Raw genomic sequence first — 25,546 nt, 5'->3', positions numbered from 1 at the left:
AATCCATTTATTTAGCAAACCCGACGTTCTCATTCGTATCCGACAAGCTTATTTTCACAATTCTCCAGATCAGGGATAGTGTTCAACTTATGACCGTCATGGAGTCTGAGCCTTATGGCTGTAAGTCATGATGGTCGTAATTCGGGCTGCAAACAGCTGAGCCAAGCGCCCAAAATGCAGTCATGTGACTACAAGGGAGATGTCCATAACTCCAAGCAGTCGCTAAATGGCCATTCATAACTTGAGAACTACCGTATTTTTTGGAGTATAAGATGCACCTTTTTCCCCCCTAAAAGGGGGTGAAAATGTAGGTGCGTCTTATACACCGAATGTAGCCCCGCCCACCCACTGGCGCCCCCCGTTTGGCCTCTGCCTCCCAGCAGTTACCTCCTTGCAGCAAGCAGCAAGCAAAAACAGCTCCTTTCAGCTTCAGCACAGCCTAATTAGCACAAGTTGATTGGATTGGCCTCCCGACTCTCAGCTGTTTTGCTCTCAGCTGTTTTGCGTGAGCCTCTGCTGCTTGCTGCAAGGAGGAAAATTGCTGGGAGCATTTTTTTTTCTTGTGCTAATCAAGCTATGCTGAAAACGAAACTGAAAGTAAAGCGGGCTATTTGCTGTTTGCTGCAACGAGGCAAAATTGCTGGGAGGCAGAGGCAGATTTCTTTTTCTTGTTTTCCTCCCCAAAAAAGATAGGTGTGTGTGTGTGTGTGTGTGTGTGTGTGTGTGTGTGTATATATAAAATATATATATATATATTTTAAATATAGATATTTAAAGTTGTGCTGTGAAAATTGCAACATGCAGTGTGCTTACCTGATAGCTTCTGAGTCAATATGCACAGGAGCAATTCTTTCTAAAAGAAATTTCACCATCTCTAAGAAAGGATTGGTTGGTTGCTTAGGATTTGCAAGCTTCCGGGCTATTTCCCTCTGCAAACAGTAAGGTTTAAGTCATTTGATAATAAGAGGAAAAAGTGCTCACACAATACGCTGAACAGGAACAGTTTTTCAAAATCCTACTTCTTTCTTAGTGTACATAGAAAATAAATATTAATACCAAGAGATTAAAAGGAGACTCCTATTTAAGCCATCTGCATTTGTAGAAAAATGGAATATAATTTAACACATAAAATACAGGCAGTCCTCAACTTACAACTGTTCATTAAGTGACCGTTCGAAGTTACAACGGCACTGAAAAAAGTGACTTTACTGCTCTTTTTTCACACTTACAACCCTTGCAGCATCCCCCTGGTCATGTGATCAAAATTCAGACCCTTGGCATCTGACTCATATTTATGACGGTTGCAGTGTCCCCGGGGGGTGGGGGGAAGTCACGTGACCCTCTTTTGCGACCTTCTGACAAACCAAAGTCAACGAGGAAGCCAGATTCACTTAACAACCAGGTCACTAAGTTAACAACTGCAGTGATTCACTTAACAGCTGTGGCAAGAAAAGTCCTAAAAGGAGGAAAACTCACTTAGCAATATAAAATTTGGGCTCAATTGTGGTCGTAAGCTGAGGACTACCTCTTGATTCCAAGTGATCTCCCGAGGACTTCACTGATATTTCCAACTTAGATTTTTTGAGTTCAGCAAAAACCAACTAGGTAGTCCATCTACTCTGACTTATTATCATGGCAGAATCCTAAATTGTTACAAACTTTTCAGGAATGTTCTAAATTGAAGATTGGTATCGGCCTTTAGGGAAAAAAAAGAAAAAAAAACCTTACCACACAGATATCTGCCTGTTTACAGGAACACGTAGGGCTGATTAGCACTTCAAGTTGAGAACGAAGTTTCTCATCATCACCAAGGACTTGATTGAACTTTTTCACAAAATCCTGGGCTTTTCCAGGATCCGGAAGATTTTCTAGAGAATTATAATGGAAAGGTGTCAATTCGAGTGGCGGCTTCCGAGCAACACTATCAAATTGAATTCTAATCGACAGCTCTTACTTGCTATGGTCATCAGCTTCCCAAACATAGCAGCACTGTTTGCTTCTGACTGAAAGGAGAAGTTGAGATGAGAATTCACACAGATTTGTCGTGTAACCCAGGAGTCCCCAACCCCCAGTCCGTGGACTGGCACTGGGCCACAACATGCCAGAAACCGGGCCGTGCAAACAAGTGAAGCCCCATCCGTGGGATGCAGGCAGCACGCCAAACCTCGCCCCCTCTGGTCCGCGGAAAAACTTTTCTCCTGTTCTGACCCAGCTCCCCAAACATGACAAACTCTCTGTAGTTAAACCAATGATTCCTTTATTAAGAGCGCTAGCAGCCCCGGCAAAATGCTTCTTTCTCAACAAGTCTGTCCGGCAGGGAGATGAATAGTTGTCTGCCACACCTATTCACCCCCTGCCTTTTATCCCCAGAGCTCGGTGGGGCTTCGCTAGCAGTGGTGGCTCTTCTGTCCCAAGGTTCGGCCCATAGATTTCCACTGCTCTCCTCTCCTCTGCCTTCTGCGCATCCGCGCATCAGGCACTGGACCCAGCTGTTCCTCCTCTTCCCCATCAGCTACCTCCAGACCTCGGGGCTGTTGACTCTCCATCTGTGGGCTGATTGACAGCCCAGGCTCTGTCCTTCTCTCTCTCTCTCTCTCTCTCTGCCAGCTCCATTCCCTCTTCCCCATAGAGTTCTCAGGTTGCCTTAATGCTGACCCTGACTCCCATGCCTCCTCCTCCTCCTCTGATTAGGCTGCTGGAGGGGCTGGTAGTCAACAGGCCACAACATCCCCATGGAACCGGTCCCTGCTGCCCAAAAGGTTGGGAGCCGCTGGTGTAACCCTTCTCTGACTTGTTCATAAATTTATGACCAATTTTCAGCCCAACCTACTTTTAAGATTTGGCAATAAATGAGTATAGCTGTTACCAGGTGGCTTGTAAAAGCCAGACTGTAATGTTTTAAAAGATCGTTCTTTCTTCCCATAGTCCATCCATATTTTGCACATATACAGGTAGTCCTCTACTCACAACTGTTCATTTAGTAACCGTTCAAAGTCACAACGGAACTAAAAAAAGCAACTTGTGAGTTTTTCACACTTATGACCGTTGTGGCCTCCCCATGGTCATGTGATTAAAATTCAGAAACATGGCTACTGACTAACATTTATGATGGTTGCAGGGTCATGGGGTCCCCTTTTGCAAGCAAAGTCAATGGGGAAGTCAGATTCACTTAACAACCGTGTTACTAACTTAACAACTGCAGTGATTCATTTAACAACTGTGGCAAGAAAAGTGATAAAATGGGGGCAAAATTCACTTAACAAATATCTCACTTGGCAACAAAAATTTCGGGCTCAATTGTGGCTGTAAGTCGAGGACTATCTATAGAGTGTTAGTACCCTGTTTCCCCGAAAATAAGACATCCCCTGATAATAAGCCCAATCAGGCTTTTGAGAGCATGCGCTAAAAGAAGCCTCCCCCCGAAAATAAGCCCACCCCCAAAATATTTAAAGTCAGAGCTGGAAACCAGATAAGACGGCAAGCGGAACCCTGTCTTGCTCCATGCGCCCCAAAATAATAAGACCTTCCTGAAAATAAGGCCAAGCGCTTATTTCCAGGTTCAAAAAAATATAAGACAGGGTCTTATTTTCGGGGAAACACAGGGTAGCAATTTGCCCTTGTAAGAAAAGACATCAAGATGATACCACATCATTCTTTGTGCCACAAATTTTCCCATATTTATATCTCATTATAAAGCTCTTAACAGGCTATTATTTTGAGAAACGGTAGCGTTCAAAGAACAAATTCAGAGTTATTTAACACAGCAATTTTAAGAGACAGGGAATATTAATATTCTAAAATACAGCAATATTAAAAAAAACAAAGCATGCAAAGTAGAACAGTTATGTTATTTTGAAACCTACGGTGGGTGTTTTATGCAAATCTAGCAATTCCCGCATATGACTCCTAAGCATGTTCTGGCACTTCCACATTTCATTCAGTGCCCTGGGCATAAAGACATGAAAAATATATTAAAACATTGGGGGGGGGGGATGTGACTTCATACATAGTATATGGAGTTCCATGGCATTCTCCACCCAGCCGCTTTTTAAAACTGAGATAGCTCTTCTACCCTCTGTAATGTCCTGGGTTTTTTTTCAAAGTTTAGGCACATATTTGAGTCCCAGATTCCTATCTTTTCTTACTTAATTTTAATTCAGACGTATACCAAAAAAACCTAAGAATTCCTATTGCAAAATACAATTTTTTTAAGTAGTTCTGAAGAACAGCAGGCTGCCTTGATCTGAATTCTACCGAATAGCCAATGGAGCTAGTGACTTCAACACACTGGCCATCGCACCAGAGAAGAAACCACGCTGAGCTACGAGACACGTAACGTAAAACGCCTGCGCGCGGGATATTTAAAATTACGGGTGAAACCGATTTAAAAATGTAGCGGTTGTCCCAGTCAAAGCCATACTCACTTAACAGCATTTGGATCTAAGCTAGCATATAAATAATATAAGCACTTCATCCTCTCTTCCGTTTCCAAATTATGAGGAACAAGATACTGAGCGAAGATTTTCTCCACCAGCAACCTGCAAAGGAAGATAAACGCAGCCATTGTTTAAACTGCACAAGAGTTTAATATCTTAATTTTTTTAAAAAAGGGGGAAACTGTCCTACACGTGTACGTATGGCAGAGCAAGTTCTGCAAGGCAAAGAGGCCAAGGGGAGGCAATCCATTCCCGTGATACATATGAGAAGGCGGGATATTTGATCATGCATCTGCCAGATGTCAGTGACCAGCCCTGTAGCTGGTCTCTAATAAAAAAAGGATGGGGGGGGGGGGAAAGGGTCAGACTGGCTTTGTGATTTTATTCTGGGGAAAGAGCAGATCCATTGGAGTGGTGCGGTGGCCTAGAGGTGCAGCTCTCGCCTCACAATCAGGAGGCTGTGAATTCGATCCTAGGTAGAGGCAGATATTTCTCTCTCTGGGCACAATGAGAATATATCTGCTGAACAAAACTCCGCATTGGCGACAGGAAGGGCATCCGGCCAGTAAACACTGTGTTGTGGCTCCGTTACCGGAGCCTGTGTCATCGGCAGGAGAGGACTCCGAGAGTGAAGGAGAGGAGTTGGCAAGGCCTCCCTCTCCAGGACCCTCCTCTCTGGCAATGCCTTCGGTGTCCACCGAAGGGCAAGAGATAGGGCCGGGGTCAAGCATATCCACGCAGCCACAAATGGACAGTGATGAGGGTAATGAGTCTTGGCTGGATCCACGCCAGCGGCGCAGAGATAAGCACGCGCAACAGAAGAAAAGGCGTGCCAGAGATTAGGCTGAGTCACTGGACCACACCCCACAGGATATAAAAGGGAGCGTGGTGGCCAGTCAAACCTTGTGACGAACAAAGCTGAAAGCTTCCACGCCATTCTGCATTGCCGGACTTTTTGCTATAGACTTTGCTGGATTATCTCTGGACTTGATTAACTCTGTAATTATTGAGCTGTTTCTTTTGATGTACCAAAAGTGGGGAGAAGTTATCTCTCCTCTTTGTAAATAATAAACTCTTGGCAGGCAGCCACTAGGTTGTTGCCAAGTTCCGTTATCATAAGGAAAAGGATTTTGCCGGCTGGTTTGGTCTTTAACTCTTGAACGTCTGTTGGTGTGTGTGCGTGTGGGACGGGGACAGAACACACTCTGCCAGCTCCATTCAGTTGCCCAGACTCCACCCTCCAAGAGATTATGGGGTAGTTAAAAGATTATGAAAGAGCAGATCCATTCACTTACTTATCATCAATGCTATTCTGATAATATATGTGCAAAAGTTTATCCTTTATCCAGCTGACTTTCTCTGCCGCATCTTTTCCAGCTTCGCCGTGAAGGCAGTATTTCTTGTACAGCTGAGCGAGTCCCATCATCGCTTCTTTTCTTACCCGCCACTTAAAAGAAGAAGAAGAAACAGAAGCCCAGGGAGGTGATGTTACAAACAGCTTCGGCTTAAAAATTAATGACCAGGACACGTCAGAAAAGTTGTAGCTTGATTTACCACAGAAAAGTCAGAACTCTTTAAAGGCATTATAAACATCATATTGATGATTGAGATGGTACCAAAGTGCTTTTTTCAAAAGGCCACTGGACTTTGGTTTTTCTTTGAAGACATTTTGCTTCTCATCCAAGAAGCTTCTTCCAGAGCTGAGGAAGCTTCTTGGATGGGAAGTGAAACTTCTTCAAAGAAAAACCAAGGAAGTCCAGTGGCCTTTTGAAAAAGCATCGTTGGGACAACTACAATCTGGATGACTGAGAATCTTCATAGACCATTGAGATCGTAACTTCTAAATGATAAAATCAATGCAGCACCCAAAACTTTTGGGAAACTTTTATTGTGAAAAACACTGCAGCAACGGTAGGAAATGATCTCACACACACAGAGGACGGACTCCCGGACAAGAAATATCAGCTTTGTATTTGTCAACGTAAAACAGCTCATCAATTTTTATATTCAGATGAATGGAGGCGCTGGCAACTGAACTCTCCTTTCAGTAACTGCCATTCATTTTTAACACAACAGCATGAAATTTCTTTCCATCCACGCGCTCAGAACATCTAGGGAGCCTCTAATGTGGAAATTGTAAGATGCAAGAGACTTTACCCGCTTATCCAGTGTCCTTTCTCTGACAAAGCCAAGGAGCTGGTCGTTGACTAAAGAAAGATCTCTTTTGCCCGCAGTGATGATTGTGACAATGACATCGTGGCGAATGGCTTCTTCTGGATCATGGGATCTGACTTTTAAGTATTCTATTTCAAAAAAGAAAAGAAAAGAAAAGAAACGTGTATAACTTCTACAGAAAAATACTGTGTGTTCATACGCCTGCAACTAAACAGCGAAGCCTTTAGGAATATTAAAATTACTACTGAACACATTGACAGTCAATATTAATTAGTAATGTCAACAAAACCTGTTTCTAATTGTAAGTTCAGGAAATACGTATAAAAAGTAGGCAAGTAACTAACAAAGGATGACAATGGAAGGTCTCATTTGTACAAAGCCTTTCGCACTGAGTTGCTAATGTGATTGCATTTCACAGGTGGATTGATAAACCCTTCCTCTTATTTTATATGTTGGGTGGTGCAAGATATAAGCATCATTAACATTTGCTATTCTTTCTATATTTCTATGAAGAAATATACCTCCAACATGCCTTTTAAAACTCATAATTAACGATACTTTGATTATTATCAAACCAGTGCTGTATCTCCACGTTATTTCTTTGAACCTATTGTCCTCAATTCTTCTGAATTAAGATATCTTACCAGTGAGGTCTTTTGCTAAATCTGGATGGTTCATTAAACAATGACTTGCAAATTTCACACTTTCTAATCTCACAGGAACATGAATATCATTGAATCTGAAAGAGAGGAATATATAAATCCAAAATTATACTTGGCTTCAGTGACGAATGCAATAAACTAAATATGCTTTTATGAAAATATACTTTCAGAATGCTACATACTGCAAATATATAATCCAACATACCGAGCATCCCACACAATAAATAGAACAAAACGTATTTTCAGTTTAAAACTCAGAAAAGACAGGAAAATTAAAATGGACGATTTCCCAAAACCAAACTCGATTTCTTAAAATAAAACAAAAAGTAATTACTATATTCAACTATTGAAGGTGAATGTAAATGCAAACATGTATTCACTGTACAGTACATGCATATCATTTCAAGGAATGATAACAGCATAATGTATAAAACCAAGGGAAAAAAAATCTATTTGGCTAAAACATGGAAATTATAGATGGCATTTCAATTTCAAAATATGTTATTTGAATTAGTGGTGGGTTGCCCCCGGTTCGCACCGGTTCTATAGAACCAGTAATAAAACCGGTGAGAGGCTCCACCCACCAACCCCGATGTCATCAAAACGCTTTTGTGCATGCGCGCGGCCCCGCTGCGAACCAGTAGTAAAGATAAGTAGAACCCACCCCTGATCTGAATGTCATTTATTATAATACAGTAAGTACACATAGTATTCACTGCGTTACAAATTTTATATAGGGCTTTTAAAAACAAGTAAAAGTTTTTTTAAAAGTATTACTGGAAAAAAAAATGGCTAAAATCAACCCAACCAAATATATATAGGTGAGTTCCTCACCGGCCAAGAAAACACTGCCAAAGCGGACGATTTTGTGTTGCAAGATCCGAATCTTTGGAACCAAATAACTTTGCTAAAAGCCTTACGACAGCTAAGCGTTCTTCTCCATCATTGCTCTGTCAGTTAAAAAGAAAAAAGTGAAATGTACAGATACAGACATTTAAGCAAGTCGGAATATTTACTCTCATTCCACGAAGTAAGTTACATCAAAGCAATGTAGTTTAAAGTTACGCACTCCTCTTGAAATCCTTTCCCAGGTTCAATTCAGGTAGTCCTTGACTTATGATCACAACTGAGCCCAAAACCTCCATTGCTTAGGTAAGATAGATGTTAAGTAAGTTTTGCATCGTTTTACGCCCTTACTTGCCACTGTTGTTAAGTTGAATCTCTGCAGCTGTTAAATTAGCCACAGGGGTTATTAAGTGAAACTGGCTTCCCCATTGACTTTGCTTGTCAAAAGATTGCAAAAGGTGATCCCATGACCCCGGGACATTGCAACTGTCATAACTATGAGTCAACTGCCAAGCGGCCGATTTATGATCACATGACCACGGAGATATTGTAACACACATTATGTTGTATGCCAATTTTTGTCCAGCCAGAACTGAGGTATCTCTTCATAGGGATGTCTCTTTTTCTGTGACCTTTTTTTAATCAATATGTAGAGGAACATACAGCCAACTTACAGCTGTTCATTTAGGGACAGTTCAAAGTTACAGCGGCACTGAAAAAAGTGACCTCTGACCCTTTTTCGCTCACGGCTGTTGTAACATCCCCACGGTCACATGATCAAAATTCAGATGCTTGGCAACCGGCTCATATTTATGACCGTTGCCACGGGTCACGTGATCCCCTTTTGTGAACTTCTGGCAAGCAAAATCAAGGGGGGAAGGCAGATTCACTTAACAACCGTGTTACTAACTTAACAACTGCAGGAATTCATTTAACAACAGTGCAGTGGTGAAATCCACATATATTTTTTTTACTACCAGTTCTGTGGGCGTGGCTTGGTGGGCATGGTGGCTTGGTGGGCGTGGCAGGGGAAGGACATTGCAAAATCTCCTTTCCCTCCCCACTCCTGGGGGGAGGATATTGCAAAATCTCCTTTCCCACTCCACTCTGGGGCCAGCCAGAGGTGGTATTTGCTGGTTCTCCGAACTGCTCAAAATTTTCGCTACCGGTTCTCCAGAACCTGTCAGAACCTGCTGGATTTCACCCCTGCAACAGTGGCAAGAAAAGTCATAAAATGAGACAGAACAACTGTTTCACTTAGCTATAGCAATTTTGGCCTCAAATGTGATTGTAACTTGCGGACTACCTGCATTCCAAACAGGGCCTCACTAGTGCAATATAGAGTGATACTATCACTTCCTGTGATTTTGACAGCAATAGCACTTAAGACTTATGTACCGCTTCACAGTGCTTTTACAGCCCTCTCTAAGCGGTTGTACAGAGTCAGCCTATTGCCCCCCAACAATTTGGGTCCTTATTTTACCGACCTTGGAAGGACGGAAGGCTGAGTCAACCCTGAGCCGGTCAGGATCGAACTGCTGGCAGTCGGCAGAATTAGCCTGCGATACTACATTCTAACCACTGGGCCACCAATAGCTCCCGATGCCATCCTTCTGAGATACAGCCTAGGATGGTATTACTTATTCTGTTTCATGAGCATGGCAACGATTCTTTGGAAGTTGTCCAAGATAGAGTTACTTCCATTGGCAAGTATGGAAACAAATTTGTTCTGAAAACCTCACAGATTCATGCCTGCCTGTCCTTAATCATAATGTCAAAACTGCCAACACGCATTTGCAATGCAACCTCAGCCCCTCTGCCCTTTTGTACTTCCACCTCAGCAACTTGCAGAAACGCATTTAAAAAAAGCCAAACTCACTTTTCCGTATGCAAATGCTACAGACTTTCATACAAATCCCTTCATGCAGAATTTGCGGTTTCTTACCTTCAGCTTGAACTCCAGCTGTGGCATGACAGACAGCAGAAGATTAGGATCGACAGCGAAAAGTTCTTGTATTAGATCAAATATATGCTCAGACAAGTCGCTCACAGAAGACTTTCCTAGTACCAAAACCTGATTAAAAAACTAATAAAAGAGAAAACATTTGCTTTAAAAAGTAAATATTTTCAAAGCGCCTACACATTTAAACTGATCGTTGCCATCACATTTTTGCAAAACTGTGTTCTGTATTAAAGCATCCCTCCTGCCCAATGAGACCTCTTGGCCCCTAAGATATGGTTGCCCATCATCCTTGGCTGGCTTTCTGGTTAAGACCCGGCTGTGTCAACTACCGTGTTTCCCCGAAAATAAGACCCTGTCTTATATTTTTTTGAACCCTGAAATAAGCGCTTGGCCTTATTTTCAGGGAGATCTTATTATTTTGGGGTGCGCAAAGGAAACCAGAGGAAATGGCGGGGACCGGCTGTGCATGCATTTAAATATTTTCGGGGAGGGCTTATTTTCAGGGGGGGCTTATTTTAGGGCAAAAGCTCAAAAGCCTGATTGGGCTTATTATCAGGGGATGTCTTATTTTCAGGGAAACAGGGTAATATGGAGACCCAAGTGTGGGACATGGCTAGTGGCTTGAGGGCGCTCCCTCCATCTTAACTTTGTCTATTTCAGAATGGATTTTTATGTGGATTTTATTGCTTGTAACTTGTAAACCAGCCAGAGTCGCTTCAGCAGTGAGATGGGGCAGTGTATAAATTCGATTAGTAAATAAACAGAATTGTGGTTCCAATTTCTATTCAACGGACAGTATCAAAGATGAAATCCTATACTCTCACACATATGTTGGAGCAGATTATAGGACGCCAAGATTCTCAAGATAGCAAAGGGCGTTAAAAATTCCTGTCTCAAGCAGTAGAGCCAATTTTAAAATGTGTACAGTAGTGGACAAAATTGTGGAAACCTTTTGAAAAGTGTATTTTTGAGGTTTGATGTCTAATAACACCACTTTTTGGGGGGAGTTTCAAGATAATCCTATTCCACTGCTGGAATGGCCTGGGAATAACCGAGACCTTAACCCAATTGAAAATCTATGGAGCCGACTAAAGAAACTTGTTAGTCAGAAGCGACCCAGCAATAAAACCCTGTTAATAGAAGCCATCATTCAATCTTGGTTTCACATGATAACAGCTGCAGAACTCAAAGACTTGGTTCCCTCCATGGGAAGACGTTGTAAGGCTGTAATTCATGCTAAAGGTTACCCAACTAAGTATTCACTGACATGGTGATAATTTTTGTATATCTCATTTTTTTCTATGGTGATAATTTTTGTATATCTCATTTTTTCTATGTGTTTCACTTTTCTTCTTTATCCTGTAACTGCTATTCCAATAGCAATCCTTCATAAAAGTTATTGCATTACATTCTTGATTAAATTCTCTTTCCATTGATATATTTTATGGTACTACTCCAAAAAAAAAAAAAAAGTGGTGTTATTAGATAGTTTTAGAAAATACACTTTCCCCAAAAGGTTTCCACAATTTTGGCCACTACTGTAGACACTAAGAGTCTTTTTTAAAAAATGGAATGGTAATCTTTGAAATCATAAAGCAAAATTATCCTGTGGGATATATTTTGGGCAACAAGTGTATTTCACAAGGACGCTACAAGTTAAAAGATTAGCATTCTACTTCAGTGCAAATTGTGAACTAACATTCTGGTAGTCAAGTCTATTAAAATCTGATAGCGTGAAAATGAGACTGGGAGCAAGCAAGCTTGAGAAAGGAATTAGTCATGCTACTACCTAGATTTAAGAAACAGCTGAAACTATGATCATATTGATAGCCTTGTATTAAATTATTTAATAACATGATGCAACATAATAATTTTACCTAACTGTATTTTACACACACAAACTCTTTCACTTCTATCTCTGCTTCACAAACACATTAACAAGTTCACAGATAATCCTATTTAAATTAATTATCCCTATGTAGGTACTAAGCCTTAAAGTTAGCTTTTATTTGGAAATTTGATCCCCTCCCCTATAATTGGCTTGCAGATTTTAAAGTTAGGCACTTTAAAATTAACATCACTGTTAATTATTTTGACCTCTAGATGTTGGACAGTCTAAAAATTCAATGTGCTACTCCCAGTAATTTCTTCTGTTTATCAGAAGACAATGTCAGTTTGCTAACGTGGCCAACACAGAATGACTGCCTTGTCATGAATTTATCTTATATCTGACTGAGAAGAGATGTGTAATAGATGTGGGATTATGATTGCTGAGTAACTGGCCTCATTGGCGCATGTAAAGTATCAACTGCTCATTTTCAAATTTTATAAATTTGCTATCATGAATCCAAAGAAATATTCAAAAAAAATGCAGCAATCGCTAGTATGTTAAAATGTGTAATACATACATTGGCAATGCATGGCTCAATGGTTTGGACTGTTCTTTTCAACAGGATTTTTGCAAGATCGAAGGCCTGTTTATTAAGGTTCTAGAATAAAAAGAAAAAATAATTAACAAAATTACAGCTGTCATCAAGCAATTCATGCTAGACATTTTCAAACTCTAAAGTATGATATCTACACATGAATACGATAGACAGACAGACAGACAATAGACAGATAGAAGAGAGAGAGAGAGAGAGAGAGAGAGAGAGAGAGAGAGAGAGAGAGAGGGAGGGAGAGAGAGATAGAGGGAGAGAGAGAATTTTTAATCTTGCCTTTTTACCAGTGGAAAACAGGTAGAAAAAGTGGAAAAAATTACAAACTTCTCCCCCAACTACCCACCCCCAGGGTCAGGGAAGATGTGTATAAATCTTACATTCATGAATGTTACTATAAATCTGTCCTTTTATTGATAGCAGAACATGATTCGTCAACATTGTATGTGTGTATTAAAATCTTCCTAAATCCATTAACCTACCTTATTTTTTGGGGGACAGGAAAAGTTATAAGTTTTAAGTTGGCAATACAGTACCAAGAGTTCTCCAAAACTTAGCAAAATTTAAACAATGGCCTAAATCTCACGTGTCTATCAAGCCCTATAATCTTTCAAGTTTTACTGCATCACTGCATGGTGTACCTAACGACGTAACAAATCGCTAACCTCTATTTTAAAATAACTTTTTAAAAAACTGCCCTGGCAGGCTCACAAATTATAACATCCACTAATTATATACTGACAACAAAATATAAGTTAAAATATGTGCAGCTGTTCTCTTTACCAAACATGTCCCTTATAATTTTTCTGAACATCTTTGTATTTAAATATAAGATCGCCCCTGTGAAGTTCCAGTAGAAATAAGAGAAAGGAAAGATCGGCAGAAGGCCAGCAAGTTTTCTATTATTTTGGCAAGACATCGTGTAAGATAGAAGTGGAGAACTGTGGCCCCTTTATGATTTGTGGATTTCAACTTCCAGAATTCCTGAGCCAGCATGCTCTGTTTCCCCAACCTTGCTGTAAGAGAAGACTTTCAATTGCTATCCCAAGAATAAACGCAAGAGCTTTTTTTTTTGTCTTTGCAAACCTTGTGTGCAGGAATGAGGTTGATAAGAATGGAGTCCAACAGTTCTTGAGTCACCCCGTCGCCTTCCATGATGATAGAACTCATCAAATCTAGCATATGCATTTGGACCTTCTGATTGTGGCTATTGCTAAATGTAACGTTAAAATTGCATTATTAGGTGACAATAGCGTTAGCACTCAATGAAAACAACCTGTTACTAAATTTCAGTCAGTAATCTTTTCCACTTGTTTTTTTTAATAAAAATGACCAGGTCATATGAAAGACATTGTAAGTTTATTTCTCTCTTGATTTTACTGGGAAACACCATGTTACTCGGGCTCTTCTGTTTTCCCCATCCCTTTCCCACTAATTCACTGAAGCGTCAATGCTCATTATCAAAATCGTTTGCACAGGATGAGGAGATGGGTTACATATTTTATCAGGAAGATTTCTAACATCTTTGCGCTGAAATTCACTCTCAGGGCAAAACGAGTAGAGCAATTCAGGATGAATTTTTAGTTTCTTGCCAATGTCACTGTAACCCAAAGGCAAGAAAAAAAAACCTATATATTTTTATATGGGAATGTAATATGTTCTAATTGTGGACCATTTTGGGCCCACATTCTTGCAATCATTTCACTACCAAACTATGTATTATCATCAAGCAGTCATCAGGCAATCAGTCAGGCAATTGATCAGTCAACAGGCGATTAAAAATTGTCCCAGATTTTTTCAGATTATATTTTTGTCCTCCCTCAACTGTCTTGCCAATTAATTATCCTGACTCACAGAATTAAACTGAAGCTATAGAGAAGCAAAATCTTCATGAATGTCCTCTATTCAGGCTCACTGCTTGGATGTATTAGATTCATAAGATATAAAGAACTTGGTTTTGATGTTTAGGCATGCCGATGGTTGCTGTGGTGTATTTCTCAGCCAGGTAATTCTGCCACAACAGAATTTATTTTTGCAACCCTGAAGTTCATGTGTAATATTGTTACCGTGTTTCCCTGAAAATAAGACCCTGCCTTATATATATATTTTTACCAAAAAAAAAAAAAGGCACCAGGTCTTATTTTCGGAGGGTGGGGGGGGGATGATGTCGTCCACTGACTCATCTCACTTGCACACATCGCCCCCGGCCTCATTTTCGCTGTCAGAGGCCTTCAGGAACTTCTTCTGCGGCCGGCAAGGCTTTCCAGGAAGGCCTCTGCAGCCGATAACAGAACTCCGAAATCGATCTGGAGCTCTGTTATCAGCTGCAGAGGCCTTCAGGAAAGTCTTGCTGGCTGCAGAAGAAATGGGCAGAGGTGCGCGAGGCCTAGCTGCAACTGTCCGAAGGTAAGTAGTAAGGCAGCTCCACCACCCCCATCCGCACCCTAGCTTAATTTTTACCTGTGCACCCTGGAGTGGGCGGGATCTTAATTAGGGCTTATTTTGGGGGGAAGGGCTTCCATTGGACACACGTGTAAAAATCAAGCTAGGACTTACTTTCCAGGTAGGTTGCATTTTGGGGGGAAACAGAGTAGTATTGTTTTATAAAGTTGGAATAAAAACATAATTACATTGCAGAAATACAGTATATCTTTATTAACGTTAACAGAATTAGCATATTTGCACTTGCACCTCTCTGAAACGGCACAATAGGCATGAGTACTCCAACTTACTTGATAACTGAAAAGAGAGTCCTAAAAAGCTGAATAAAAATTTCATTGCAATCTTCCAACTCAAAGCAGATGTTGTAAGATTTCACCCACGCTAAGTTCTGTAGCAAAAATAAAGCATGAATATTATCATTTCAATCCGAACTGTACAGATACATGGCAAAAGGTCAGCATAACCTCAAAATAACTTGCCAATGAGGAAACACTGGCTTGTTGAAAAAAGCATCATAACATTTTTGTATGCTTTGATATATTAAAGTGAAAAAGGAGCAAAGGGAAAAATATTTCCCCTTATTACTTTTCAACAGAAACAAAGCTACAACATTCATAAACAGAACTGAAGTTTTGTTGAGCGCTGATACATATTTTGATTTAATTTGACATAAATTCTTACCTCTAATAAGTAAAAGTATCTGTTAAACTGAGGGCTTTTAGTGTCCTCTAATCCTTTTAACTGTCTTGTAATAAACAAAAATATATCCTGCAAAACAAGAACAAAGGTTTTTTTTAAATGAATTATACTAACTATAGATTTTTATCTTGGGGTTGTTTTTTTCCTGCAACCTACGTGATATTCCCAGCATTAAGAAAATTCACAAAAGCTTTTGTCCAGATGTAATAATTAACTACAGTGATGCTTAAAAGGTTCGTGAATGCTTTGATTAGCCATTTCTTCCCCAGAGCTAGTGACCGTGGTGGAATGAAGAGTTACCAACTAGAGCGGCTGTTCCTAATTCCTCCCTGGGAAAGGAGAGGACTTGGGATCGCTCACAAGTGCTCCACCCAGTTGCTCCTCATGAGGAGACCATGAAACTAGATAAAGCAAACCCAATTAAGCAAATGAGTTTGCAATCCAGAAAGATCTATTAATGCTAGCTCCTCCGTAGATTGAAATACCTTTTAGGGAAGGTATTTAAGCACCACTATATGGCTCAATCTTACATGATCAAAGTGATATATGTTTTGAATCCATATACTCTTCTCTCTTAGTTGGCACTATCTTAAATTCTGCATCCATTTCGGATTCATGTAGTTTGCATGATTATCCAACAAACTGAGGCTAAAATTATAGAATTCAATCTGCCTAGGGTCAGTTATACAAGCTTGATTCCCCCCCCTCAATAAAAAACAATGCAAATGTTTCTATTTCCTCTCCCTTTGGAGGAGGAAGCTGCAAGATTAATAGTTGCCTCGGTTTGTTCAGATAACAATTAATCCTGGTTTATTATCACAGGTGCATTATGCTACTATCCGTTTCTGACTTAGTGAGACAACCGTCATTTCTCTGAAAATCTCAAGAGCCAAAGAAGGTGGAAATAATTTGTTAATTTACCTTGAGCTTGTCGTGTGAAGTATACGGTGCTTCAGGGGCATAAATTCGAAATATATCAGCCAAACAACAAGCTACAAGGAGACGGACATCTTTGTTGGGGTTCCTGAGGAAGAATTCGGACGCAAGGTGCAAGGCTAAAGGGAGATATTGTTGTTTCTCATCTTCTGAATCCTGGTCCATATCCATAAATGTTTTCACTACCATCTAGGAATCAACAAACAATATAAACATTTCCTATTTTCATCCAAATTGTAATATCATTTATAATGAGCTGGAAAAAAAAAACTATTTGGCAAATGTATGTCTTTCAAGATTCTTTTTTTAGTGTTTATATAATTAATTGGTTCAACTTTTAATATAGGTATTGCATCTTCAATACATTCTCCAGACAAGACCAAATAAAATAAATTTTAAAAAAGCAATATAATGGAATAAATAAAAAATAAAATTAAAAGCAGCAAACAATAAATATAAAGGAGGCACACTAAGGTAACTGTACTGCTTAACAGTAAGAAAGAAAACCTGGCAGGAAAATGAAAGGATTATTTTCTTGATTTGAAAATGGAAATGTATATAAGCTGAGGAAAATACTCTTAATAGAATAAGACCGTCACTAAAAGCTGCTTTGGAAGATAAGGGCACCAAAAAGAACGATGTGAATCCTGGGTGGTTATATTTTTTGACACGGCAACGTTCCCACGCTGCCCAGCCAGATCTTTTTACAGGTAGTCCCCAACTTACGACCACAATTCAGCCCAAAGTTTCTGTTGTAAAGGGAGACATTTGTTAAGTGGGCTTTGCCCCATTTTACAACCTTTCCTGCCTCAGCTGTTAAGTGAATCGCTGCAGTGGATAAGGTAGCAACCCGGTTGTTAAGTGAATCTGACTTCACCACTGACTTTGCTCGTCAGAAGGTCGCAAAAGGGGGAATCGCCTGTCGCAACGGTCATAAATGTGAACCAGTTGCCAAGCATCTGAATCTTGATCACACGATCATGGGGATGCTGCAAAGGTTTTCACTGTGAAAAACGGTCACGAGTCAGTTTTTTCAGTGCCGTTGTAACTTTGAACTAAATGAACTTCTGTAAGTCAAGTCAAATAAGACTACCTGTACAAAGGCAAAGACAAATTCCTTGTGTGTCCAATCACACTAGGCCCGTGATGGCGAACCTATGGCGCGCGTGCCACCTATCAGTGGGCACGCCAGCTTAGCTCTAGGGCGCATGCGCACGCCAGCCAGCTGATTTTCGGGCCTTCTGGGCCCACCAGAAGTAGGGAAACAGGCTGTTTCCTGCCTCCGGAGGGGCTGTGGGGGTGGGGAAGGCCCGTTTTTCTTTCTTACCTGGCTCCAGATCCTCTCTATGCATCTGTGGAGGGCGAAAACAGCCTTTCCCACTCCCTCGGAGGCCCTCCTAAGGCCTGAAAGGGCCCATTTCCCAACACCCAGTGGGACAGGAAGTGACGTTTTTTCCTGTCCCCAGCCTCCAGAGACTCCTAGAGAGGCTCTGGAGGCTGGGGACAGCAAAAAACATCACTTCCTGTCCCACCGGGAGTTGGGAAATGGGCCCTTTCAGGCCTCCGAGGGAGCGGGAAAGGCTGTTTTTGCCCTTTCCAGAGAGGGAAAGAATAGAGAGAATATAAATATAAATATAAATATAAATATAAATATAAATATAAATAGAGAATATAAATAGAGAATATAAATAGAGAGAATATAAAGAATATAGAGAAAGAAACAGAGAGCCAGGTAAGAAAGAAAAATGGGCCTACCTGGCCATCGCATGCCAGGAGCGGGGGGGGGGGGGGTGTTGCGCGCGCATGTGCAGGGCAGGGCGCATAAAATTATGGGTGTGGGCACGCACGTGCGCGAACCTCCCCCACCCCCACCCCCTCCTGCCACGCGATGGCAAAAAGATTAGCCATCTCTGCACTAGGCCAATAAAGAATTCTATTCTATTATTCTGTTCTGTACGACATACCAGATCTTCCCTTCCTGCAGTGTTTGATCATGGACATGTGTCGTTTTTTTTTTTACCGTTCACAAACAGGCAGCTAAAGAGCAAGAACAATTCTGTCATCCGGGCACAGGACAGAAAAAAAAAACTCGTTCACAAGAACAGATTTCTCCCTATCTTGGTTTACACACAGTGACCCGGCTTGTGAATCATCAATCCGAACTTATATCATTTCACTTCTCTCCAAAGGCCAGAAGGTTTGCTGCCATCTCCAATCTTACATGCCCCAACAAATACCACGTAAGCTTTTGCCACCTTGTGCAAGGACCTTCTGCAAGTCTGATTTGGTTATCGCTTCTCACTCAAAGACATAATAATGTCCATCAACTCATCCTACCTACCTGATTCATATCACCCAACTAGCACTACCCAACTCTTAAGATGCCAGAGTCTATGCACACTCTTTTCACTCGTCCTCCTACCTGCCTCTCCCCCTCCCTCTTCGCTCTGTATAGAGGAAAACCACCTTTTGCCAAATTGGCTTGTCGCCCAGAGAATGCAACGTTATGGTCTAAATCACTTTGATAAAAATCTGCTTTCCAGTTTACCGGTTTTTCTGGTTTAGCTTCATGTTGGTTTCTGAGGCCACAGCAGCAAAGTCGTCTTTTCTGGCTTCCTCTCCCTCTCAGTTTCACCGGTACAGGTAGGCCTCGACTTACGACTTACAACGGAGCCCAAACATTTCTGCTTGTTTTCAGTGAGACACTTGCGAAGTCGGGTTTTGCCCCGTTTTACGACTTCTCTCGCCCCAGGGGTTAAGCGAATCACTGCAGCTGATCAGTGACACGGTTGTTAAGCGAATCTGGCTCCTCCCCCACCCCCACCCCCGTTGGCTTTGCTTGTCAGAAAGTCGCCAAAGGGGATTGCGTGACCCCGGGACACAGCAAAGGTCATAAATAGGAACCAGTTGCCAAGCGTCTGAATTTTGATCGTACGATCATAGGGATGCTGCAAACGTTGTTAACTATGGAAAACGGTCGTAAGTCACATTTGTCAGTGCTGTTGTAACTTTGAACGGTCACTAAATGAATGGTTGTAAGGCAAGGACAACCTGTAGCCATCATAGCATTTTCTCCAATCCAGCAGGCAATTTTTACTCTCACGGATCTCACCTCCAGACCAGGCCCAGTTGTCTGGTGCAGGTTTTAGATACTGTCCCTCTCACTGGTAGAGGTGGATACCCACTTCCTCCGTCCTCCCAAAATAAAGCTTAGTGGAAGGAGGTGTTAAGAAGGGGCAGAGTCCTTGCGTGGCAAAAACTGGTACAGGCCTGACTTCCCCACAGAATCCCTGAACCTTTATGTGACTGTTCCCGAGGAAAAGCAGTCGGTCTGGAAAGACTCTTGTAACAGGCGACGGAAAGGCTTCTGCTTGAGACTGCAGGTAGTCCTCGACGTATGACCACCATTCAGCCCCAACTTTTTGCATCTGAATTTTGATTGTGGGAATGAGCATAGGTGGGGAAAAACAACCCCAAATCACTTTTTTAGTGCTGGTGTAACTTCGAACGGTCGCCAAACGAGCCATTGTAAGTCGAGGATTATCTGTACAAGCGAAACGCATGGGTTTTCTGGGGAAGCCAGCAGGGAAGATTTGCAAATGGGGATCGCGTGGTAAATGCAAACGGGTTGCCACGTGCCACTTATCGCAATCGTGCGGTTGCAGAGGGCACTGCAAATGGCGTAACTCTGGGAACAAATCGTAGGTCCCTTCATTCAGCGCAGTCGTAGGTTTGAAAGGTCGCCAAAGTAATGATTACCTGTGTCTGGTGCATCTGAAATACATATACCGTATTTTTCGGAGTATAAGACGCACCTTAGTTTTTGGGGAGGAAAGTAAGAAAAAAGCTGATTGGCAAGTGGATCAGCCTCCCGGATTACCCCCAATCAGCTGTTCCGAGGTGAATTTTAGCAACAGGTTCCTTGGTTGGGAGCTCTGTGTCTTGCCTTTTTTTCTGCCTCTGAAACTTCTGAAACTCAGTTTCAGAAAAAACGTTTTTTCCTGCCTCTGAAAGCCTTTGAAACAGGGCTTCAGAAAAAAAGTTTCTGAAGCTCTGTTTGGAGGCTTTTTTCTGAAGCTCTGTTTGGAGGCTTTTTTCTGAAGCTCTGTTTGGAGGCTTTTTTTCTGAAGCTCTGTTTGGGGGCTTTTTTCTGAAGCTCTGTTTGGGGGCTTTTTTCTGAAGTTCTGTTTGGGGGCTTCTTTTCTGATGCTCTGTTTGGGGGCTTTTTTCTGAAGCTCTGTTTGGAGGCTTTTTTTCTGAAGCTCTGTTTGGAGGCTTTTTTCTGAATCTCTGTTTGGGGGCTTCTTTTCTGAATCTCTGTTTGGGGGCTTTTTTCTGAAGTTCTGTTTGGGGGCTTCTTTTCTGAAGCTTCATTTCTGATGCTTTTTTCAGCCTCTGAAACCTCCGTTTGAGAAGCTGGGCAGGGCTACCTTTGGAGTATAAGACGCACCCAGATTTTCACCTTTTGGGCGGGGGGGAAGATGCGTCTTATACTCCGAAAAATACGGTAATTAAAGCATGCTAGGAAGTCAAACCTATGAATTCTGCTGACCATCATCTTTCAGCTACATTTTTAAATGGCACGATTACCCTTCTCCTAAGGGTCCCCCAACCCCTGGGCCACGGCTACTAGACCGTGGCCTATTCGGAATTGGGCCTTGTGAGTGACTGGCTGGAATGTGCATGCTCCTGCAGCTCAGCCTGCTCGAGTGGCAGACCGTTGCTCGCACAAGTTGAGCTGCGAGCATGTGCACTGGCCCACCAGTCGCCCAAGGGCTGGGTGTACACATGTATGCGTGCTGGCCTGCTCCTCAGGCAGCCCAGTTCCTCTTTCCCACTCCAGCTGGGCTACAAAGATTAGGGACCTAATTAATAAATGCAGCCTGTGAAGATAAAGACTTTACAGAAGACACGCATGGTACATGTAAGGCTATCATGGGGGAAAATGTGTTGAATGTTAGTTCCCCCCACCCCCACCCCAAGGATAAGCTGGCAATGATTTCAAAAAGCTAACTATAACTCTGACTGGTACTTGGATGAGAGTTCGAGAATAATGCTTAGGGCTGGTAAATAAATAAAAATAAACAAACAAACATTTAAAGGATAACGATTGCCACGCATACCCGCCTTCCCCTTTCTAATGCAGGCAAAAATGTAATGCCCTTTTGATTAAGTGGATGTATGCGAAATCATGTCATTAGCATATTATCCAGCTGTTTCATAATTTACAACTCAGGAAGTCATTTGTTCACTTTAGGGTAAAAACCCTATTTCATACTGGGACTGAAGAAACCACAATCCAATTTATTGGGGAGTCACATGGCATTGTTCTGGAGAGCTCAATTCACCACAGAAAAATATACTCCCCCAATGGGCTTTCAAGCTTATCCGTTGTAATTACGCTTTAAAATAACTTTTGCTAACAGCAAGGGAGGTTATTTTAACACCTGATTACAGCACATGGGGGCTGCCCTTTCGATTGAGTGATCTCCTAAATGCTACCCAGATAATCTTAGAGCTTTAAAATAGCCTTGCTAAAAACAATAGAGGTTGCTTAATAAAAGAATATGAAAGGCAGAGGCCTTATCAATTAAGTGATAATACCTTTTCTCTTGTTTTCTCTCAAAGATGTGGGGGCAGAGCAGATCTTGAAAAAAATGAGATTTCCTTTAAATGAGCTTGCAAAGAAGCTGGGAAATTTCTGGACTGTGTGTGTGTGTGAGAGAGAGAGAGACACAGACACACAGAGAGAAATCCTCAACTTACAACTGCAACTGAGACTGGGAAATTCATTGTCAAATGGTGCGGTTGTTATGCAAGACATCACATGATGGCAATTTGCAACTTTCCCTGTGTTGGATTTCGCTTGTAGGAAGTTAGCTGGGAAGGTTGCAAACAATGGGAGGTTGCAACTGTTGTAAATGCAAGAGGTGGAAGTCACTGTTTTCAGCACTGTCGTAACTCTGAATAGCCACTAAGCAAACTGTTGTAAGTCAGTGAAGAAGATGTCAGCATTAATCACTGAAATACCAACGCTTAACTTGGGCAAACTTTTCAAACGCATCACTGTTTATTTGTGAATGAAGAATCTGGGCAAAGAACAAAGACAAATCTATTTTGTTTTTGTTTTCTAGAGTTAAGATCACAAGTTGAATCTATGAAGCTTTTTCAAAACAGAATACGGCTTTTAAACTACAATATATGACGTATTTCCTTGGGTTTTTCCTATGTGATCTATTCTTGTTGAACTATCTTGCTGGGTTAATTTTTTCTTTTAATTTTTAAACATTGTTTGCATTTACGAAGTGAATAAACTGAATAATAATTCAGATACTGTTTCAATAAGACTCTTCAAAATAATCTCCTACCAAAACATCAGCAAACATACTGGCAACCACATTTATGATTAGATTTTGCATTATGATTAGACTTGTTTGTCTCCTCTAAACCTATAGAAAGTAAGAAAATTCAATGTGTGCTTTCACATCGTTGTCAAGTTCTAATGCCATACAAACTTCGCAGTCAAGAAAAAAAATCTTTGTGAAAACTTATAAGGACAAAGCAATTATATTACAAAACTATGGATGCTCTCATGATCCAGAAAACTTGGAATCAGGCAGGACAGACATTAGTGCAGTTTCACGCTCTCTTTTTAAAATATTTATTTCTCTTTCTTTTGTAGACGTCTGTCACTTCGTTTACACTAAAAATGTAGTGTAATGATAGAGATCATAAGCAATTAAATATTTAATTGTAAAGAAATGCCATAAAAGCTAACAGCTGAGTCTGCTGCTTTGCAACTGGCTTAATTTGCTTTTATTAAATGTATTAAAATAGCCACAGCACTTAGACTTATATACCGCTACGCAGTGTTTTACAGCCCTGTCTAAGCGGTTTACACAGTCAGCCTCTTGCCCCCAACAATCTGGGTCCTCATTTAACCAAACTCGGAAGGAGGGAAGGCTGAGTCAACCTTCAGCTGGTCAGGATCGAACTGCTGGCAGTCGGCAGAATTAGCCTGCAATACTGCATTCTAACCACTGCGCCATCACAGTTCTAAAATAATTCCAAAAGTAAATTAAAAAGGTAAGGTTAGGGAACCTGGTTGAAACTAAGTGTACCACAGCTATATGGCCATTTTATTTTTTTAGCTCTATCCGTGATCAAAATATGTACATTATTTTATCCTGCTAATTTTACCATATGTTTAGCTTGTACGAGACATACAGAAGAGGATGGCCTTGGGTCTATGTTTCTTCAAATTTCAGAACTGTAACGTCAAGCACCCCAAATTATTGGTCATTCTATCTGGGGCTTCTGCGGATCACAGTTCAACATCTGAAAAGCCGCAAATTCCTTACCCTATATAAAGTAACACAATCGAAATCAATAGATTATTTAGCTATGTCTAATTCAACCCTATTTCAATGTGCTTACTCTAAACCTAACTTTACATGATAAATTTAACAGTGCCACCTTGATATTTGAACACTATAACCTTGTCAGTGATAAAGAAGGCCTCAACTATTTTTTGCTGATCAGCTGTTCTGCAGTTATCCCAATGCAAAAAAAAAAAGATAAATATTAAATAAAAAACAGGGCTGCTATAGCAATTACTCACTACTTCAACCTCAATCCTTGGGCCACATAAGAGTAGATTAAACAGAGGCACAGAAGAACAGCAGATGGGTAATAGATCATCTTATTATCCCACTATTATTTAAACACAATCTTTTCAATGTAGCGTATTTTCAAAAAAAGAAAAAGGTAAGTCAAGACAGCCTCTGACCAAAACAGAAAAACTAGTTCAGGTAAAGCACAGCTCCCGATCTGCATTTCAGACTGATATATATTTTTAATCTGTAACGGCCTCCTGGCACGTTCCCTGATTGCCAAGAGACCTTCACAATGATACTGCGTGTGCGTGGTTGCTATTAATTAGTGATATGCTCACGATAAGAACGTGGCTGATGAAATACTTGCATTTCCAATCCACCTCAACAACTCTTAATGAACTAGTCCACAGAAGGTCATGCTATCGATTTACAGAATCCACTGGGATTCAGGGCAGCAAGATATTATTAAGGCTGGCTAGAGTTTCTACCTAAAGTCAGTGTCAAAAAATTGCAAACATACAACACGCCCATGCACGCATAAACAGACTGCAAGAATAACTGCAATCTGAAGATCAATTACTCATCTTAACTACTAAATAAGCCAAACCAAAAATTGGAATAGTTATTTGCAAGCATAAAAATATACCCCATATATGATAGCCTGTAGAACGTGGTTTAAAGCAGGGGGATTCTCAACCTGAGGTCCATGGATTCCTGGGGGGCTGTGTCATCGTCACAGGGGATCTGTAAAGGCTTGAAATGTTATGATTTAAATCTTGAGTTAAGTCCTGATTTCCGTGGCCACAAAAGGTATTTAAAGGGATTCCAGGGCGAAGAAAAGATTGAGAAACCAGAGTCAGTTGGATGCAGAGTATTTGGTTCTAAATGCATTAAAACTCTAGCAGCTCTGAGAACAACTGAACCAGTTAGAAAGCTATGAAATATAATGTCTAAATAAAAAAGTGGTCCTTTTCCCCATACTAGCTAAATTGACTTTATGGGGAAACTTGACTTTAGAAATTGGGAAAAAGATAGTGATGTGAAAAAATAGAATGAAAGTGTGGATACGGACTTTGGACCAACTGTTTGATGATGCAGATGAATTTCTAATATACGCAAGGTTAAGAGATAAATATATTTATCAGATGTTACGCAATTGCAATCTTTACATCTACATCATTTGTTAACAACGTTGTATGAACTAGCAGCATTTTGAGCTTCTGAGACGCCCTAGATACTAGAATAACTTGCTAAATCCTTTAAAACTATTATTGGTTTTTATAGATATTTGTTATTAATAGACCAGTTTAAAACGTATATGCTAATACATGAG

The 25,546-nt window shown here is 40.9% G+C and overlaps 1 protein-coding gene across 4 annotated transcripts in view; it reads right to left on the bottom strand.

Annotated features, from left to right (window-relative positions):
* Positions 1-25,546, bottom strand: part of PDS5A (PDS5 cohesin associated factor A) — a 62,362-nt gene that overhangs the window by 25,088 nt on the left and 11,728 nt on the right. For all 4 annotated transcript variants that reach the window (XM_070949071.1, XM_070949072.1, XM_070949073.1 and 1 more), the window contains exons 3-17: positions 16,583-16,786; positions 15,644-15,730; positions 15,253-15,350; positions 13,607-13,733; positions 12,491-12,571; positions 10,065-10,205; positions 8,108-8,223; positions 7,256-7,350; positions 6,594-6,739; positions 5,732-5,883; positions 4,425-4,538; positions 3,864-3,945; positions 1,955-2,003; positions 1,729-1,868; positions 814-929 (exon numbers count right to left, since the gene is read on the bottom strand). In XM_070949071.1, coding sequence (XP_070805172.1) covers positions 814-929; positions 1,729-1,868; positions 1,955-2,003; positions 3,864-3,945; positions 4,425-4,538; positions 5,732-5,883; positions 6,594-6,739; positions 7,256-7,350; positions 8,108-8,223; positions 10,065-10,205; positions 12,491-12,571; positions 13,607-13,733; positions 15,253-15,350; positions 15,644-15,730; positions 16,583-16,786 — 1,748 coding nt within the window. The remainder of the gene's footprint in view (positions 1-813; positions 930-1,728; positions 1,869-1,954; positions 2,004-3,863; positions 3,946-4,424; positions 4,539-5,731; positions 5,884-6,593; positions 6,740-7,255; positions 7,351-8,107; positions 8,224-10,064; positions 10,206-12,490; positions 12,572-13,606; positions 13,734-15,252; positions 15,351-15,643; positions 15,731-16,582; positions 16,787-25,546) is intronic.

The sequence above is a fragment of the Pituophis catenifer genome, unplaced genomic scaffold (genome assembly GCF_029215685.1).
Source record: "Pituophis catenifer annectens isolate HBS135680 unplaced genomic scaffold, rPitCat1.0.hap2 SCAF_8, whole genome shotgun sequence".
Lineage (NCBI taxonomy): Eukaryota > Metazoa > Chordata > Lepidosauria > Squamata > Colubridae > Pituophis > Pituophis catenifer.
The sequence above is the reverse complement of the archived record's forward strand: the minus strand, read 5'-3'. Positions and strand labels throughout refer to the sequence as shown.